Below are 18,405 nucleotides of genomic sequence, written 5' to 3'. Positions count from 1 at the left end.
GGGTGACTTGAGGTCAGCTAATCCAAACCCCTCATTTTACAGATGAGAAAATGGAAGGCAAGACAGGTAAAATAACTTACCTATAGTCACAAAGGCATATAGTGGAAACAAAACTTAAAATGAAGTCCTTATATTCTAAATCCCATGTTCTTTCTGCTCTTCAAGCTGATTTGGTCTCCTTTCTTTAGTAAATACAGCAGTAGTAAAATCACAAAGGCATTTTTTCAATACAAATTAAAATTCTCAGCCATTTAGGTGAAGATTCCTAATTTTTGTCCCCAATTCTTAATTAGTTCAGTTACTAAAGAGGGTTAACAAAAACTTAAAATTTTAATTTAGAGGGATATAGAAAGGAAATGGGTAATTCACATTGGTGATATAACCAGAAATAAAAAAATAATAAATGATCAGAATTCTCTAAAGAGCTATTTCAAAAAAGGATAAATTAACATGTCTCTTAGATTGATGGAGGGGGCAGACTTTCTCATATAGCAAAAAGAAAAATAAGTGGAGGAAAAAACAAGAAAGCTGTGTCATCAAGTTACCCTGGGAGCCTCTGTCTCTGGGAAAATCAAATAATCAGTCCATCTGTTTCCTCATCTGTAAAATAGTGATAACCTACCTCCCAGAATTATCATGAGGACTAAGATATCTGTAAAATGTTTTGCAAACCTTAAAGCACTATATAAATGTTAGCTATTAATATTATCATCCTCTTCACTGGTGTAGGATCAGATTTAGAGCTGGAGGGAACCTCCGACATCATCTAGGCCTAGAGAGGTTAAGTGATTTGTCTGGGATGCCACAACTACTGTCTAAGGCAGAATTTGAATCCAGCTCTTCTTGATCCCAAATCTGACTCTACCCACCAAGCAATGCCAATTATGTCATAGAGTCAAGAGAACTTGAGAAAGGATAGGTGATTATACAAAAGAAAGACAATGAATTGAGGCATGTTGACTACTGTACCTTATTACAACCAGCTATTTTCTGGAAATCCAGTAATCATTTGACTTTTCATCTTATTTTAGCATTTATCAAGCATGTGTTAATCCAGGTAATAACATTTTAACAGTTTAAAAAGCAACCCTGATCCAGGACACAAGAATAGCAACAGAGAAAGAGCGAGCCATGGATAAAGAAATATTAAAATCAATATAGGCCAGATTCTTATGAGACTGAACACTATTTGCTAATCTTAGCTCTATAACTAAAGAACCTGGAGATCAAAGAATACCACAAACATCACTAAAGATGTTGAAATTAATATCTAGGAAGTTAAGCAAATAGATTATTCAACCTGGAAAAAAAGATGAGTAAAAAGGGTAGAGAGAAGATATTTAGGTATAAAAGAACCTTTAAAATTAAAGTTTTGAATAAACTATTAAAGTTACAGTACCCATCAATTCTCCAACTGAATGTGGATTGCATTGTTCATCAGAGAACTGATGGATTCAGAATACAGATTGACACAAAATTTTCCCCCTTTTCTTGCTTTTTGAAATATGGCTAATGCAGAAATTTGCTTTGCATGTCTTCATTATTTGTAATGGGTTTTGTATTTCTTGTCTTCTCAACTGGTGGGAAAAATGTGAAGTAGGGAGAGAATCTAGAACTACAACTGAAAATGAAATAAAATTGAATTCCAAAAAAAGCTAAGTTATAGAACCTATGCTATGTATCTTTATGTGAAGAATGGATTTTAATCCAACGCAGCTTGAATGCAGAAGCTATTCAAAATTCTCTTATGATATTTTAATATGTAAAGGTTTAAAACAGTGATAGAGGTGAAAGAACTAAAACAATTTAAAAGTATTACTTTAGGAAATAAAACATTTTCCCCCCTTGATGTTAGAAAAGTCAAGTGGAAGAGCAGACTGGAGGAGAGGATATCCTCTGAGACTGCTATTTTGGGGGGGTGGGTAGGGGAAAAACGGGGAGAAAATTTGTAACTCAGAAAAGTCAAGTGACAAAACCATGAGAACTTGAAAAATCTACATACTTGGTTCTAAGAAAATAGTAAAATAATTTTTCATTTTTAGCCCACTTACACATCAATCACTTGTTGAATTGTAGATCTATTGTGAACATTTCCATTTTCACCATGTTAACTTGACAAGTTAAATTTGTTCACACACACAACATTATGACCAAAAGAATACTACTTTAGTAATCTGGTATAGAGAAATAAGAAGCAATTTGCTACTGTAACTGAATTGAGAAAGATGCTGAACTTGACTCTGCCCATTTTTTTTTCCTTCCATGAAGTCCAACCTAGAGGTGGGATCATCAAAAAAGTCATTCCAAGATGTTAGCAAAATTAACATGTTGAGATACCCCTTGTTGTTTAGCGGTATCCAATTCTGTGACACCATTTGGGGTTTTCTTGGCAAAGATACTTGAGTGGTTTGCTATTTCCTTATCCAGCTCATTTTACAGAAAAGAAACTAAGGCAAACAGGGTTAAATGACTTGCCTAGAGTTACTCAACTACTAAGTGTCAAGGTCACATTTGAACTCGGTTAGATTCCTGATTCCAAGCCCAGTGCTCTATCCAGCGCTCTGTACACTGCGCCACCTAGCTGCCCCTTGGGGTACCACAGGAATGTTTAAAGATAGGTTTTAAATATATAAAAAACCCTGAAGAACTCAGAAACACACACACACACACATTCACACTCACACTCACTCTCTTTTATCACCACGTAAATTAATAACAGTAAAAATTTTCAGTTCTAAATACAGTACACTACATAGTCACTTAACCTGTAGGTTTGGGAGGCAAAAAACTTCAACCACTTATTTCTCCATATGGATACCATTGAAATGCAATCACGTATTAATGATTTTGTGCAAGATTTGTGGGGTATTTTAATGACAAAACGAGGTTTAAAAATAGCAGGTTATCTTATGCTGAAGAGACTTAATTCATCCCCCCCAAAAAAACTGTTTTGAATATATGTATCAATACAAGTTATTGATAATAACTGAGTTGCTGCCTTCCAGATTCAAGGAAATATTAAATTTGGTCTGAGAAAGTTAAATTCAATGTAAATATGAAAATTCTGAATTGTCCCAAACATATCACTATTTGGTAAAAATGCATCTAGGCAAAATAAGTATTTATGCTTCCATTTTATTGTTTTTAAGAATTAAACTGCCACCTCAGTAGTCTTAAGAGCAATATAATGAAACATACATACATTTTATTTAGACTTACGTCCATCATAGTTGTAAAGGCTTCCCTGAAATAAAGCTGGGTTTCACGTTTTACCTTTTAAAAAGTACTAAGGTTTTGTGTTACACTTTCACCCACCCACCCAATAAACAATATTTAGTCGTCTTCAAGCCCATTATCATTTAAAAATTGTCTGCAACAACATACTCATTTGATATGGCTCCCTGTATTAGAAATATACACATTTCCCAAATTTAATTGCAAATAAGCTATCACTGAAAAAAAAATGCCTACTTCTACAATATGTGGGATTTATCATGATACTAAGTTTGTCTCCAATATGTAGGCTAAGTGGTTTCAGACTGAATATAGTTTCAAATTCAATTCTAGGAAATTTCACATTAGAAAAATCTTCATGAAAACTGACAAGCCTTAAAAGTGAATTCGACTATCTTTTTTTGTGTTAAGAAGCAATAATAGTTCATATCATTTTAACAGCCCTTAATCAGAAAGGGATGAGGAAAGGAAAGGGTGACTTCAAAAGGATGAAAGGGGAATTTTGCTCAGGTCCAACGGTCTACCAAAACAGGATAGAAGCATTATTCACCAAAACTTGGTACTACTTCACCCTCACACTTCTAATAACAAGAATTTCTTATTTTCCTACTAGAAATATCACATTAACATTGGAGTCTGACTGCTAACATGAAAATACATTTTCTCAATGGTAAAGTTGTACCTGATTCAATTTTTGCACTAGCTATTTCAGGCAAATGAAATAAAGGTCATTTGCATTACCTCTAACTTCAACTCTAAGTTTGGGGATGCCTTTATATCTAATTATCAAGGTGAGAAGTTTTTCATCTTTTCAACAATCTTGCTGAGCAATCCCATTAAAGATGGTCATACTTTGCCACAAGGTATAAAACCAGCAAATTGATAAGACTCCTAAGATGAGCTAAATGTATATACTACAAACTACTGAATGATCTGTGCATACCATAAATTTTGTTTGTACTATACAGCACTGTATAGGGGGAAAAAAATCTTCATATGGTTTACTTATATGACATTCAACTATACCCTAAGGAATGTTAACCCATACATACTTGTTAGGTTTAAACTAGTAATTAACCATCTAAGTTGGATTGTAAGACCCTGTAATGCAAAAAACTGACTCTAAGAAGGCACGTTATAAAGTATGGACATTCATCTAACCTGACTATCACTTCCTCTTTCCACATGTGGGAATGAAGCAATTTAATACAGCTCACTAATTCCATGTTAAATTGTTTAAAAACTAAGGTTAGATTTTTTACCATCAGGACTCAGTCATAAATTAGTACTTTTATCATTCAAATTAGAGGGGGAAGCCCTATCATAAACAAAATAAGCCTGAGTATATTTGTTTATATTTCCAGAATAATTTCCTTCATTGATATATTATTTAAATGTCTTAAACGGTATTTAAACTCTAATTTGAAACTCTATAAACAAGAAACCACTCAAACCCAAGACTAATTTCTACTTAGGAAAAAGGGATTTTTGGTAATCTATACTGTTCTAAATCTTTATCTTAGGACAAATAACCAGAGTAGGACATACATATTTCAAATGGATGCTATCACTTAAACAATTTCTATAAAATAATCTCAGACCAGACTAATAAACGTGGTACACTCTGTGAGTCCAACCATTAGTAAACAAGCGAGAGCAATGGCATCACCAACTTGGAGCCAACAAAATCTTACTTTATCCCTGACTTTCTGAACAAGTAAAGGATTTTAACATCATTAACATGAACTGATGTTATTATAGTACTGCAATTTCAACATATTTGGTGCTCCTGAGGTTGCCTAAAAATCAAAGGCATTTAAGTGAAGTGCAAAACATACTGTGCCTAAGACTTTCAGTGCAGTGCCTTGAATGTGGAAGAATTGTACTTTACCATTAACTGTCTGCCTTATAGTAAACTCTAGAAAATTTGTATACTCGTAGCATTTTATTTTAACCTTTGGGAAAATATTAGTGGCAAAACATATGGTTTTAAGAAACAGTATGCAACTCCACTCAAGTTCACATAAAAAATAGCATCTTTACAACCATATTGAAATTTAATTATTTTACACAGGTTAACAAAATGTATCACAAGAAAAACTAAACATCGGATTTAACAAAAGCAATACTTCTGAAAGTGGTACAATGTTTGATTTTTTTTTTCCCAGGAAATAATATTACAAAATGATCAACTCTGGGGCAATTTACCACACTAGGGACACAAAGTTGTTAAAATATAGTTGTGCTCTACTGAGCCACTTATCTGCACTACAGTATACTTGAAGTCAGTCCTAAGGTCAAGGCTTAAAAACATTTTAAGATACAAGACCCTAAGAGTGTTTTACAGCCACCTCTGTAAGAGGTGCTTTTCCTCTCTCAAAATACATAAAGTCCCCTCCCCTCCCCTAACCCTCACTGTATCTTCAGTTCAAAACACTACTATCATTGGTAATATGGTCTATATCTCGTCTGATCGGGGTGATGTGGTCCAGGAAGTGGGGCTTGAGAGGGTGGACCCTGCATTCTTGGAGGCGGAGGTGGCCCTCTTGGTGCAGGCCATATACCAGGACTCATTCCCCCTGGCTGTGTGAATGGAGGGCTTAGAGTTCCTTGATCTTCAGTGAACTGTGGCAAAGAGTTAGGATTATAGTGGTGAGGAGGTGGGGCATTTACAGGGGGACCACCATGTTGAGGAGGAGGAGGTCCTGGTGGAGGATGATTCATATATGGTGGCATCTGGGCAATGATGTGTCCAGGGGGTGGGGTAATTGGTGGTGGAGCAGAGGTCATTGGTGGAGGAGGAGCTTGGCTATAAACCATATGAGGAGTACCTGCTGCCTGGGGAGGATGCTGCATTGGATGGCTTATTGGTGGTGGAGGAGGAGGTGGTGGTGCATAATGTTGCTGTGGAGGCATAATATGATGAGGGTGAGAAACCACTGGTTGACCCTGATATTCAGGATGATGATGAGCAGGTGCTGGGGCTGGAGGTGGTGGTTCTCTGGCACCTGAATTTGAATCATCCTGAATAGGGACAGTTATTAAATTGCTGTGTTTTCTTGTTGAAATTCGAAAGGTTTCCTGACTGACTGAACGAGGTGGAGGTGGAGCCATTGTCAACTCCGCAGGAGGAGCTCGAATATCCTCATGTGGCTGATTATAATGCTCATGTGGCACATGCTGCAAAGGAGGTGGTGGCATCATGATGTGCTGCTTTGGCGGAATATGGCTCATGTGGTGCTTATCTGGAGGCATTATAAAACGATCAGGAATTTCAGCTGGTGGGGGGGCAATAGGAGGATGAACATTTTCAATTGGAGGACGAGTGACGGGTTTTGCAGCTCTCATATGACGGTGGTTGATGTGAGCCTGTAAGTCTCTCTGAGACAAATACGTTCTTTTGCACCCTTGAACAATGCTACACATGAAGAGAGAACCCCGCATACACTGTTCAATTCGCTGCACAGGATCATTACAGCTAAATTAGAAGAAAATACATTGGTTAACTGATAAAAACAATCTCCAAACAGTGCATTTTACACAGCAAACAAAATCCTACCTCTACATGTTAACAAAGTTATATGTAAAACTCAGCACGTTTCACATCTGAAAATTACAGTGTTTATCACTTAAATCCTATCTTCCTACTAGCTTTTATTTCCCAGCAGGCTGTTAACTGTAAGATGAACTTAAAATACATCCCAACAAAAGTATACCATGTTTCCCCGATAATAAGACACTGTCTTATTAAATTTTTTGGACAGAAAAACACCAGAGGGCTTATTTTCAGGGGAGGGCTTATTTTAATGAACATTGACAGCAATTTTAATAAACAGGTAAATGTGAACAAAAAAATGTACCTTTATTCAATAATGAATTCAATAAAGAACAGGATGACGCGCTCACTGCTGCAGCTCTGATTGGATGCAGCTCGGAGCGCAGCGTGCGTTTCACCCGGGGGGGGGGGCGGGGACGGTGCATACAGAGGGTACCGTAATGTAGCGTGTACCTTCACTACAGTAGCAATCTCAATAGGGCTTATTTTCGGGGGAGGGCTTATTTTAGAGGAATCTTACACAGTAAGGGGAGGGCTTATTTTCGGGATAGGTCTTATTATTGGGGAAACACGGTATATCCCACCCATATTTTTTAAAATCTTACAAAAGCAAATTCTTAAATTCTGAATTTTCTAAAAGAATCTTATCCTCTAATATCCCCATTCAAACACACGTTAGCAATGACAGACTTTAGCACTTGTGGCCTAAGAAACTAAAATTCTCAAGTCTGGAGTAATTCTTTATCTTAATAACAATCGTGTCTGGCACTTGGGGTGAGTTTAAAAATAAGGTAAAAGTTAAAATTCTACTACTCTGATAATATTTTTCTCAAATATCAATAAGAGCTTTCAAAAGTCTTATTTTAAATAACAAACCTCGGATACCCAGAAGCCTTTGTAAAATACTATGCATAGTAAAACCAGCAACTTTTTATTTAACCATTTGGGATAAAAAGCTTACTAAAAGTTGCATTTTTAAAAAGAGTATGTATCTCTTCTTAACTCAGGGTCATTATGATGAATAACCTTTATTGAGCTGTAATACTACAGAATGCCACAGACTCCCACGCTTCTGAGTTCTTTTGTCACTAATTTTTGTAAATTTCCTATCTTTTCTGTCTCTGCTAACAGAGCTGGGCATAAATGTCATTTCCTGACAAAAGACAGGACACGACTCTCACAATACTAAATTGTTATTCTAAGTGCTCTCATTCTTCAAAATCCCATCAGATATCATCAATGACTAAAAGTGGAGCCTCAAAGCGGATGGGTAGCGGAAGGAATGACAACAGAGACGCCTGTCAGCGGTGAGCGGGCAACAAAAACACTCCCCCCCGGGAAGCAGAAGCTCCTCAGCGAGGGTCAGGCACAGCGCGCTACTTCTCTAGGTGTTCCAGTCTGTGCTGGCGCGTCACAGCCAGGGGGCCAATCCGCACGCCAGGATCTTCATTCCTGATCGGGCTTTCGGTCTTAAGCAGCCCAGGGTTTCAAAGGTAGTACAGAGGCTCCCATCAACATCAAAAGCAGTTTGACAGCTTAAGTTTAAGAGAATCAAGCACCTATTAGCCATTTTCAGGAGGGCTTACTGACAGAACCTCAAGGCAAATATACAATGCACTTCCAACTAGAACATAATCACTACAGCACACAAACTTTCCTTCTTTTAGAATTTAATGCTCTTACCCCGGGCACATCTTATCTGCCTTTTTCTCATGCAAAATTGCACAGTCATAGCAAAAAACATGCTTGCATGGGATCTGTAACAGAAACATTATAGTCAACATCTTATATTAACTTATAATTATTCTATGAAAAGATTAGCATCTACCAAATGTTAAAGACATGGAAACTCTTATAGCTTCATTCTCCATACTCATTTTTCCCTAGAGATATTATAAAACAATATACAATTTCTTTAATCTATTTCATTTACATTCTCCCCCCAAAAATTCCCAACTATTGCCAACATATTCTTCTTGTTTACCTCACAAAATGTAGTGATCACCAACTGAAGTCACATAGCAACTCATAGACTATCATGTTCTCTGACTTTTTGTTCCATATTTATTATGCAATATTCCACTTTACTACATAGCAAAATAAACAGATTTTAAAAGTTACTAAACTATTTAAGAATATTAACTTAAAATTATCTTTTTTTAGATAAAAAATTTAGGGAGGGGGGAAATGATGTGTTTAAATTTTACCACTTGAAAAATTCAAGACAATTTTCTGTTCATTAATTCAGTCTACTGGATTATAAATTAGAATTCAATAATAGGAATCTTATATCCTTTTACAAAGTATATTAGTTGCTTTGCAACACTATGTGGGAATAATATTGGTCTTTCATAAATAAGGGCATATGCATGTGCATATTTACCTAGAACAAATAATAAGTTGTTATAAAATTATCCTATGAATTCAATATAGCATAGTAGCTGAGTACTAAACTAAAGTAACTACCTATTTCCCAGTCAATGCATTAATCTACAGGAGAGGTAGTGGTCAGGGGATGAGGAGGAAGATAGACAACAAGAGGAACCATTAGTGATAAAAAGAATGAAGGAAGACAAGTTAAACTAGTGGACTGTAGGAGTGAGACTCCAAGAAAATTTCAAATTCACATTTTGCTGAATGAAAAAGAAGTGGGAACGAGGAGAGACCAAATGGATTCTGGTGGTCACATATTTGTATTTAGCTTTAATGACAGAGATATGGATACCATTATTAACCAACAATGAAAAAACACTCATTTGCATTACCTTATAGGAAATTCGAAGCTAAAAGCAACATGTTTTATATCAATCACAATGTAAACCATTACTGTGGCTAAGATGACTATAAATCTTAAAGGCAACATAAGGAATCTAAGCCTACCATATGTAGGCCCTCTCTGTCAGACATAGTGAATAAGGTACTGAACTACGAAAAATAAAGCATCACTATCTACATGGTTCAAGGCTTCATCTGTGTGGCATCTAACAGCAGTTTCTTCTGTTCAGAAAGAGAAATAAGTTTCTACTAGATTTAGTAAAAATGGGGCAAGAGTCACCAAAATTAAGATTGGTCTTAACATAGGGTCAGGTGTCCCCTGATTTGGTGAAACTCCGTGTCCTATGGTGATAAGCTTTCCTGGGATAAAGTCTCAGCTAGGGGGAACTGACAACACATGTAATTTTGTGACTGAAATGGGTTAAACCATCAACAAAATGTGCCTCTGGAGAAAGGACAAGACATCCTACAGAATCTTTATAGAGATGGGAGAAAGAACCACATGCCAAATGGTTAGTCTCCCCAAGAAAACTTCTACAGTGTCTCCTCACAAGGAAGGGAAGAAATTGTATAGTTAATATAGGACAGAGATGATACATGTCAGGTAACCCATTTAATTCAATCATACTTACCATGCGACCATAAATTTTAATAGGTAATCCACATTTATCACAGAAATGGACTGGAGTATCATCCTTTTCACCTAAGATGTTTATCTGTGGAAATGACATTATTATTAGATTGCCTTCTTAAACCTAACGAGTGCTATTGTTATTAAGTACCTAGTATGCTAGGGTCTATTTTACAAATGCTAATTTAAAAATTAATTTATATGAATATCATGATAGTCATTAAAACAAGAGGTTTTTAAAAAACTATTGTGCAGGGACCATATTTTCTATTTATCTTACTCAATACCTATTACACATAGCAGAAATATAATAAATTTGTAATAGATACCAAGAGTGATTATTCTGTTCTTCACAATGTTTTAAATTACATTTATTAAAGTATGGCACAGTGGATAGAGGACCACTCCTGGAATCAAAAGACTTAGCCAGCGGAGGCTAGGTGGCACAGTGAATAAAGCGCTGGCCCTGGAGTCAGGAGAACCTGAGTTCAAATCAGAACTCAGACACTTAACACTTACTGGCCATATGACCTTGGGCAAGTCACTTAACCTCAATTGACTTGCCTTCCCCCCTCCAAAAAAAAGACTTAGCCAGCTAAAGTCCTGCATCTGACAAATAGTAGCTATCTGACTATGGACAATTTCTTAACCTCTCAGTTACTTAGGCAACACTCAGACTATAAATTAGAGACAAACTGTTCAATGGAATCAATTAGAGTGATTTTCACAATGAGTTGCCTAGAGATTATAAATTAGGTATGGAACAAAAAAATATATAAATATCTACTAACATACATATAAGTAGTTGTACCTGAAAATCCCAAAAAAGGTGTCCAGTAAACCTTCGCTGATTTCCAAACATGTCACCCCCTTTACAGTCATACCGTTCTTCTTCATTATAATCAAATCCTTCTGAGGAAAAAAAGCAAGTATTACCTACAAACTTTTCAAACTGAACTAAGTCACTGCTCAAGCTGATCTAGCAAATTAGCCAAATTCTTTCATTTCACTTAAAATACACACTTCATATAGGAACAACACATTTAGGGACAAAGTGAAGTAAAACCTCATTTGTGAGGTCATTGTGGCATAGTCATTAAAGAACCAGCCCCAGAGGTAATCTCTCCATCTCAAGGTGTCCCTAGGTAAGTAACCTCTCTGTATCCCAGGCCACTCTCTAAGACTGCAAATTGCAGAGATGTCAATCTGCATTGGTCAAGAGAATTTTTCTTGATAAGGAATCTCTACAATGATGAAATCACAGGTCTGTTCCCATCATTCTTGTTATACTTAAATTTTACAATATTCACAATCATATACAAATATTTACAAAGTTACCTGTCTCAGAAAAAAACCTGTTTTGAGAAAGGAAAAACTAAGATTTTGCTTTTTTTTTTTTTAATTAAATGAATACACAAAAACATTTTTCAGGGATTTTTCCATTCCTGAGTAGGTTCCAAGAGAGAATTCCTGAGTAGGTTCCAAGAAAGAATCATTAAATAAAAAAGGTTCTTCCACTTTTCATTTCTAAAATGAAAATAATAATAAGCTTAATAGAAAAATTCAAATGCCACTATTCTTTTTTAATTATAACCTCTACATGATAATAAAGGAGGCAACAAAGTGTAGTGACTAAAGAAAATTTGGGCCCCAGAATTACCTGAATAACCAGGACAAGTTACTTATACTCTACAAGTGTCTCATTCAATTTTATAGACTCTTAAATTACAGATGAGTTACAATCAATCCACAGCTTTTGGGCTTCTCCAACATGCTGTCCCTTTCCCAGGAAACTCATCACCGGAAAATGTCAATATGCTGTAAGATTGAATCTGCCTGGTATTGACATCTCATCAGTATACTGTGACTGGACCCTGCAACTGGAGGGCAGGGCCAGGAGCTCCAAAGCATCTACTTAGAATGGATTCATCATAGTCTTTTCCCCTATTTCCCACCACCTACACAGTTTATGGACTTCTTTGGAATTCACCAATATAGGTCCCTTCCTCTTTTCAGATTCCTTTTGTATGGTGTTCCCCTGTTAAATTCTAAGTTCCTTGAGGGCAGGGACCAATTTTGCACAGACAGGTACATAACAAATGTTTATTTACAAGGAAAATGCATCTTTGCCACATACACATACATGATATAGGACGACAACTTTGGAGAAATATCAAGGGCAAAGGGAATCAATCTGGAGGGCTTAGTTAAAATATCAACCTTAATTATCTCATCTCATTGAAAAATACATAGATAATTGATTTAACACTATTGATTCTACTTAGAATTCACTTCAATTTCAGAAAGCAAAATTAAGAGAAGATTTTTGTCATGCCTTCTGGAATAGTAACTATAAGAACAGTCACAATATATACATTTCTAAGTTTAGACTAAATAGCCTACAACAAATAAAAATAGCAAGTATGGAAAAGCGATGAGAACTTTCTAAAGGTGGTACAAAGGAACTACTCTAAAGTACTCGAATTTAACTACCTTGCATTCAAAAAGGAATAAATAAAGTAGAATACAAAGTGGGAGCAATCTTAACAAATGTGATGAAATGGTAGCCTCTTGGAAAGTTTCTCAAAAGTTTCCCCAATCTACTGTAACATCTCATTCACAGGTCTCACACCAACTATTGTTTAAAACAAAAGGGGGCTAGAGGGCAATGAGTACTTTCAAAACCAACTACAGTATTTAACCATGACTTTTTTTTTTTTTGCAAAAGTGGGGTACAACCATTATGTGAAGCTTTTAAAAAAAAAAGTTCTGGTATAACTTAAAAATCATTTTATTACTAAATTGTATTGCTGGCAGAGAACTATACACTTTAGTTAGTGCAAGACGATGTAAGTCTTATTATCATGTGACTTACACAAGGCAGCTTCCGCCTACAGCCCACTCCCCTTGAGCCCACTAGGTCTTCTTTGGGTTGAGTGACATTACTATTAGTCCTATAGTACTTTAAACCATGCAAGTTGGCTTTTAGGAAAAATATGGACAATGTGAGGGCACTCTGAGAATCCTAGGCTCAGGGCTGGCAAAGCATGAGAGATAAATGCATGTCCACATGCCACTGGCGAATATATTGCTGCTCTGTTTACCTTTTAAGTGACATGGCAAACACAATTATACTATGTGATGATTATGCGAATTTTTGGACTAAAAACACCACAGTGTGGTGATTGTGTTGTAAAATATGGTAATTTCTGAGCCAGTCAACAGCAAAAAAACATTCCAGGCCATATAATCCACCATTAGCCTCTGTATAACTATAATATCAGTACAAAAACCATGTTTTCTCAGCTGCCTGATCAAATCCAGTCCTTTCCTAGAGAGATCCTACATATAATTAGGGGAAGACTGCATCTCAGTTTGGGAAGTCATTGTCTTTGGGTGTTTAGAGTGAAAAGTAGATTAAAAACTCCTAGCTGTCCAGAGATATTTGGTAAGGGTTGAGAGCATGGAAAAATTCTCAACATAGAGTCAGGATTTTTTTTTTTAACTTGAATGTAAACATTAAAAGGCAAAGTAAAAAGTAAAGAAATCACAATAAGAGGATTGGAAAGAATGCTAAAATGGTATATGAATAAAGGAAAGAAGGCAATGTAAAAGATTAAAACTGCATGGGCAGCATTGTGGAAATTAGTATAGGTATATAGCCAGGACTAGACAGAGACAGTAACATGATAAACATCTATTTCAAATTTATTACCTTCATCACCAGGTTGTGTCTTAGAAGGTATCCTGTTCATAGTCCTTGGAGTTCGAGGCGCAGGTTTGGCTTTGTTTGTCTGTTTGGAGATTAGCTTTATAGGTATTCGTCTTCGAACATCAAGGCCACCCAACGATCCAGAACTATTAGTGCCTTGCAAATCATTGTCTATATCAAAATAAAAGTTACTTCTTTCAGTTTTCTCTCTTAAAACATTCTGCCAAAGGTATGATATATAACCTACCAAATACTACCATGCTTTAATGTCAAAAGTCCCACTTTTAAATAACACAACCACATTTAATTGCAACAAACCCATAGTACTTTTGCTACAATATGAGATGACTGAACATTGTCATGACAATTCCTCATCCATTCTGTTAGTTCCATGAGAGATCATGTCTTAATTAAAAAACTTTCTATCTTTTCCAGCTTCCACTGAATTCTCACCCCTGATACCTTATTATGATGCAGAGATGACACCAGGTTTTCTAAGGCTACCCCAGTGGAATCTAAGTACTGAAAGGTCCTATACCAAGTTGGAAAGACTTGAAAGATAAGCCCTCTGATAGGCTGTCATTTGAGGACCAGCCTCACAAGGTTTGTAAACATTGGTTACTGGATAAATGTAGCCATTAGGTGATGAAATTCTTTGACCACAGCAACTCACGGAGACAATTAAGTTGTTGCTATCTGCATGGGTAGCAGTGACACCCTCTCCCACACAAATGAAATTCTGGATCTTTTAAAGTATAAAATATTTTTTCCTAGCACAGGTCTAGGTATATGGCAAGTGACTAATATATTTATTAAAGTGAATAAAGCAAGATTTTTAAAGGGATGTGGACACAAAATAAGAAAAATTTTCATGTGCAGGCATTTATTAAAAGAAGGTATGTCACAAAACATATCTTTCTCCCTTAAAATATATATAAATGGTAGAGTAACTAAAAGCCATATTCCTGTGGTACAAAAGGGTAAAAGAAGAAATAATGTATTAGATATATAAGGCATCCCTAGACCTATACCACAGCTCTGAGCTGCTGTTTAGCAGTACTTTTTTTCCAACCCAAAAAAGTAGGTTAAGTGAAGTACAATGTTGTTATGAAGTCAACTGTCTAAGTTGGACCAAAACATGCTTCCTGGGCTCAGCTATCTGTAAAGCTCAATACCAAGAGTAAAACAGAACAAAATGTCTCACCTTCAAAACACATGGATTGCATAGAGAGATATGCACTTCTAAATGCATAACACAACCATTATTTCCCAGAAATAACTGTTTAAGGCTGAGGAGTGACTTTCCAATTATAAGAAAAGATGCTACTTTTTACTTTAAAAACTAAGTCAAATTTCAGTTAAAATTATTTTTTTTTCAGTTACTTTTGTTAAGCACTTCAGCAAGTTATTGTGCTGTCTAAAGATTTTTAGGACAGCTAACTAGAACTATTCAGAATGGATTTAGGTAAAGCCTACTTGAAGGTACTAAGTTAGACTTGATGAACTAGAGCTAACTTCAAGACCTATTTCTAGGTTTCTTATCATTAAAAGTTCATGCTCAATACTACGATTTATTCTTTTCATCGATAGGCATCTATAATCATATGGAGGGGGAGATTCAAAAATGAACCTTAGACAATGAATGCACTTCAAGAAGCATTTATTAAATGCCTGCTATAAACTAGAGACTATGAATACAAAAACAAATGAAAAGTCTCTGCCTTCATTAAAGGGGAACAACATTAATCAAAAATCAATCCACAGTTATTTATTAAAATGCTTTTTATTATACAGCACTTATAACATACATAGATAAGTAAATACAAAGTGATTTTGGGAAGGAGAAAGGAAGCATCAACAATTGGGAAGATAGGGAAAGGTTTATGGTAGGAATTTCAAGTGGTAAAATGGCAAGAAAATAATCCAAAATATTTTTCATTACCAGTTTCTTAGCATTATTTTATAACAACCATTCCTTAACAAGTCATGGTTTTAATTTTATAAGGGGAGACAAGAATAACAAGGGTGACAGGAATAACAAGGTAAGAGAGAAAAATAGCATCAAACACATCAAAAAATCTCTAATGGCCAAAAGTTTCTGCCTATTTCCCTAACACCTTTCACTAAAAGTTCAACCCAGTCAACTTACTTCACTTTTACCTATTATTTTTGCTACTTTTCCTAGTGAAGACATTTAAAAACTTCCACAAGAGCCAAAGTCAGGTAAAGAGAATTGTTGGCCACTGACTTTTCAGTTTGGTTCTTTCCTTGCTTAAAATGTCACTTCTAACTTTCCTAGAAGTTCAAAATGATGTTTTCTAATAGCATATAATATCATTACCTCTTCATACCTGAAATGAATACTGCCCATAGTTCTAGTTTTGTATGAAGCTGAAAAGCCTGAACTAGCAGGTCTTTGTACACTATACAAGTGAAAAAAATTCTCTGGTCTGGGGTTACAGCTATAGCTGGTAAAGTCTGTTCTTCATTGAACTGCCCTTCTGTGTCTTAAGTTGTACTATGCCTTTGCTTGGCACTCATAAACAAAATATGTTTATTAGACAGAACATTTACCCATGTTTTCTAAAACTAGAGTACGTTACAAATAGGGTACATTTCTTAATGTAAGTCAGTAAGTCAACGAGCATTTATTAAATGCTTACTATGTACGAGGCACATGTGCTAAGTGCCAGAGACTTAAAAAAAAAAGGGCAAAAAAAAAACTGGGTCCCTGCCCTCAAGGAGCTCACATTCTAATGCACTACAAGCATAAAGTTTCCTCTTAAATACTCGCAATAAGAAAACAATCCTTGGCAGTTCAATCATAATTTTTCTCAAGATCAATTTAAAAACACAAAGGATCACCTAAAACACACACAAGCCTCCTAATAAATGTCTCACTTCCAGCATCAGATGTAACTATTTTGTTACTCTTTTGGGGGTGGGGGGGCACTTCTCTGATACAAAGTAAAAAATGTCATCTTTATTAGTACTTAAGCAGTGGAGACAGATATGTGACTGAGTGGACAGAACATGGGCCTGGAGTAAGGAAAACCTGAGTTCAAATCCAACCTCAGACACACACTAGCTGTGTGACCCTGGGTAAGTCACTTAACCTCTGTTTGCCTTAATCCACTAGAGAAGGAAATGGCAAACCACTCCAGAATCTTTGCCAAGAAAACCCCAAGGAAAGTACGGACATGCTATGGTCCCGAAGAGACGGACACGATTTACTAAGTACTAAGTACACAATATTTTACTTCATGAACTACAGACATCCTAAAAGCATTGTTCACAAAGCGCCAAAAAAAAAGGGGGGGGGGGAGTGGCCGATACTAGAGGGAGGGAGTTGTTTATAAGTTGAGTTAAAAATGAGGAAGCTCCCTTGGTTTTAAGCTCCCAACCGCACCAGACCCAAATGACAAGGTTCAGGGAAGAGAAAGGGGAGTAATGGTAGGGTACGGTTTGGACTTTATACAAAGACTGCGCTAAAGTGGAACTTGAGATCACATCCGGCTCCTTCAGCCCATCTACAACACACAAGGGGGACGGACAACAACGAAGCTTTAGGACAACCGTAGTATCTGCCCTCGGCTTCGAGGGAGGAGGAAACTGCGGGGACGCCTGGCCCAGTCCCTCTAGTCCCACAAAGCCTGGGTTGGGCTCCCCAAGGTCCCCTCCCTTCCCCAAAGCACTAAACTGGCCGGAAAAAAAGCCCCAGCCGGCACAAGCTGGAGATCGGGGGAAGGAGGCCTCGGGGAGAACCCAGAGCCCCCCACGCAACCCCGGGGTCCCACTCTGGACCGAGAGGGCGCCGAAGCTGCAGCGCGGGGGGGTGGGGGTGTGAAAGGAGAGGTGTAGGCCGGGAGGTATCAGGCCCAGCCGGGCACGGTTGAGAGGAAGGGAGGGAAGGAAGGGGAGTATGTACGAGTCCTCCCTCGCCACTGCAACCCATCCCCTCAGGACGAGCCCGGTTCCGCCAAGCCGGCTGGGCAACGGCGGGTCTCGGGCCGGCCGAGGGGTCCATGTAAACGAGACCCCCCCTCCACCTCCTTACCAGTGTGGTCCATGATTCGGCTCGAGGTGCACTCTGGGAGCGGAAGTCAGCGTCGCCCGAGTCGCTACGGGCGCGTGCGCGACGACCCGACCGAGCCCAGTCACCGGAAGTGAAATGAGGTTGGCTTTTGGCGGGGTCTGGGAAACAAGAAAGTGTGGAGCAGTTTGGAATGGGACGAGGGAGAAAAGAGAAGGAAAATGGGAGCGCACGGAGACGGCTTCATGGTAGAAAGGGTCGCCAGGGCGGCCCCCTAGGTACAGGAAGAAAGACCCATCCTCACAGGTCAAACCGCTTCTCCCTTTGGCGGGAGAAAGCGGATGGGGATGGGCGGAGGCGGTATTTCCTGGTCAAAGTACTTCAACTTCCGACAGGCCCCGCGGCTCCTCCGATCTCGGGAAGCCTAGCTTCCTGGGACTTGTAGTTTGCGCAGGACACCCCCC

General features: G+C 37.5%; 1 protein-coding gene across 2 annotated transcripts; it reads right to left on the bottom strand.

The window, feature by feature from the left end:
* Nucleotides 1-5,269: 5,269 nt before the first annotated feature.
* On the bottom strand, nucleotides 5,270-18,227 carry CBLL1 (Cbl proto-oncogene like 1). 2 transcript variants are annotated; one of them, XM_069107002.1, is made up of 6 exons: nucleotides 17,966-18,227; nucleotides 13,912-14,079; nucleotides 11,008-11,105; nucleotides 10,198-10,281; nucleotides 8,474-8,547; nucleotides 5,270-6,712 (listed from the first exon to the last, which is right to left on the bottom strand). In XM_069107002.1, the coding sequence occupies exons 1-6, from the start codon at nucleotides 17,976-17,978 to the stop codon at nucleotides 5,677-5,679; spliced, it is 1,473 nt and encodes a 490-aa protein (XP_068963103.1). In that variant the 5' UTR covers nucleotides 17,979-18,227; the 3' UTR covers nucleotides 5,270-5,676. The 2 variants fall into 2 exon arrangements, with proteins under 2 accessions (XP_068963103.1, XP_068963102.1); XM_069107001.1 differs by having other exon boundaries at nucleotides 11,008-11,108; nucleotides 17,966-18,218.
* Between the last annotated feature and the right edge of the window lie 178 nt (nucleotides 18,228-18,405).

Source organism: Petaurus breviceps, unplaced genomic scaffold (assembly GCF_028583685.1).
Source record: "Petaurus breviceps papuanus isolate PSGF00001 unplaced genomic scaffold, PetGlider_PUasm1.0 84, whole genome shotgun sequence".
In the NCBI taxonomy this organism is placed as follows: domain Eukaryota; kingdom Metazoa; phylum Chordata; class Mammalia; order Diprotodontia; family Petauridae; genus Petaurus; species Petaurus breviceps.
The sequence above is the reverse complement of the archived record's forward strand: the minus strand, read 5'-3'. Positions and strand labels throughout refer to the sequence as shown.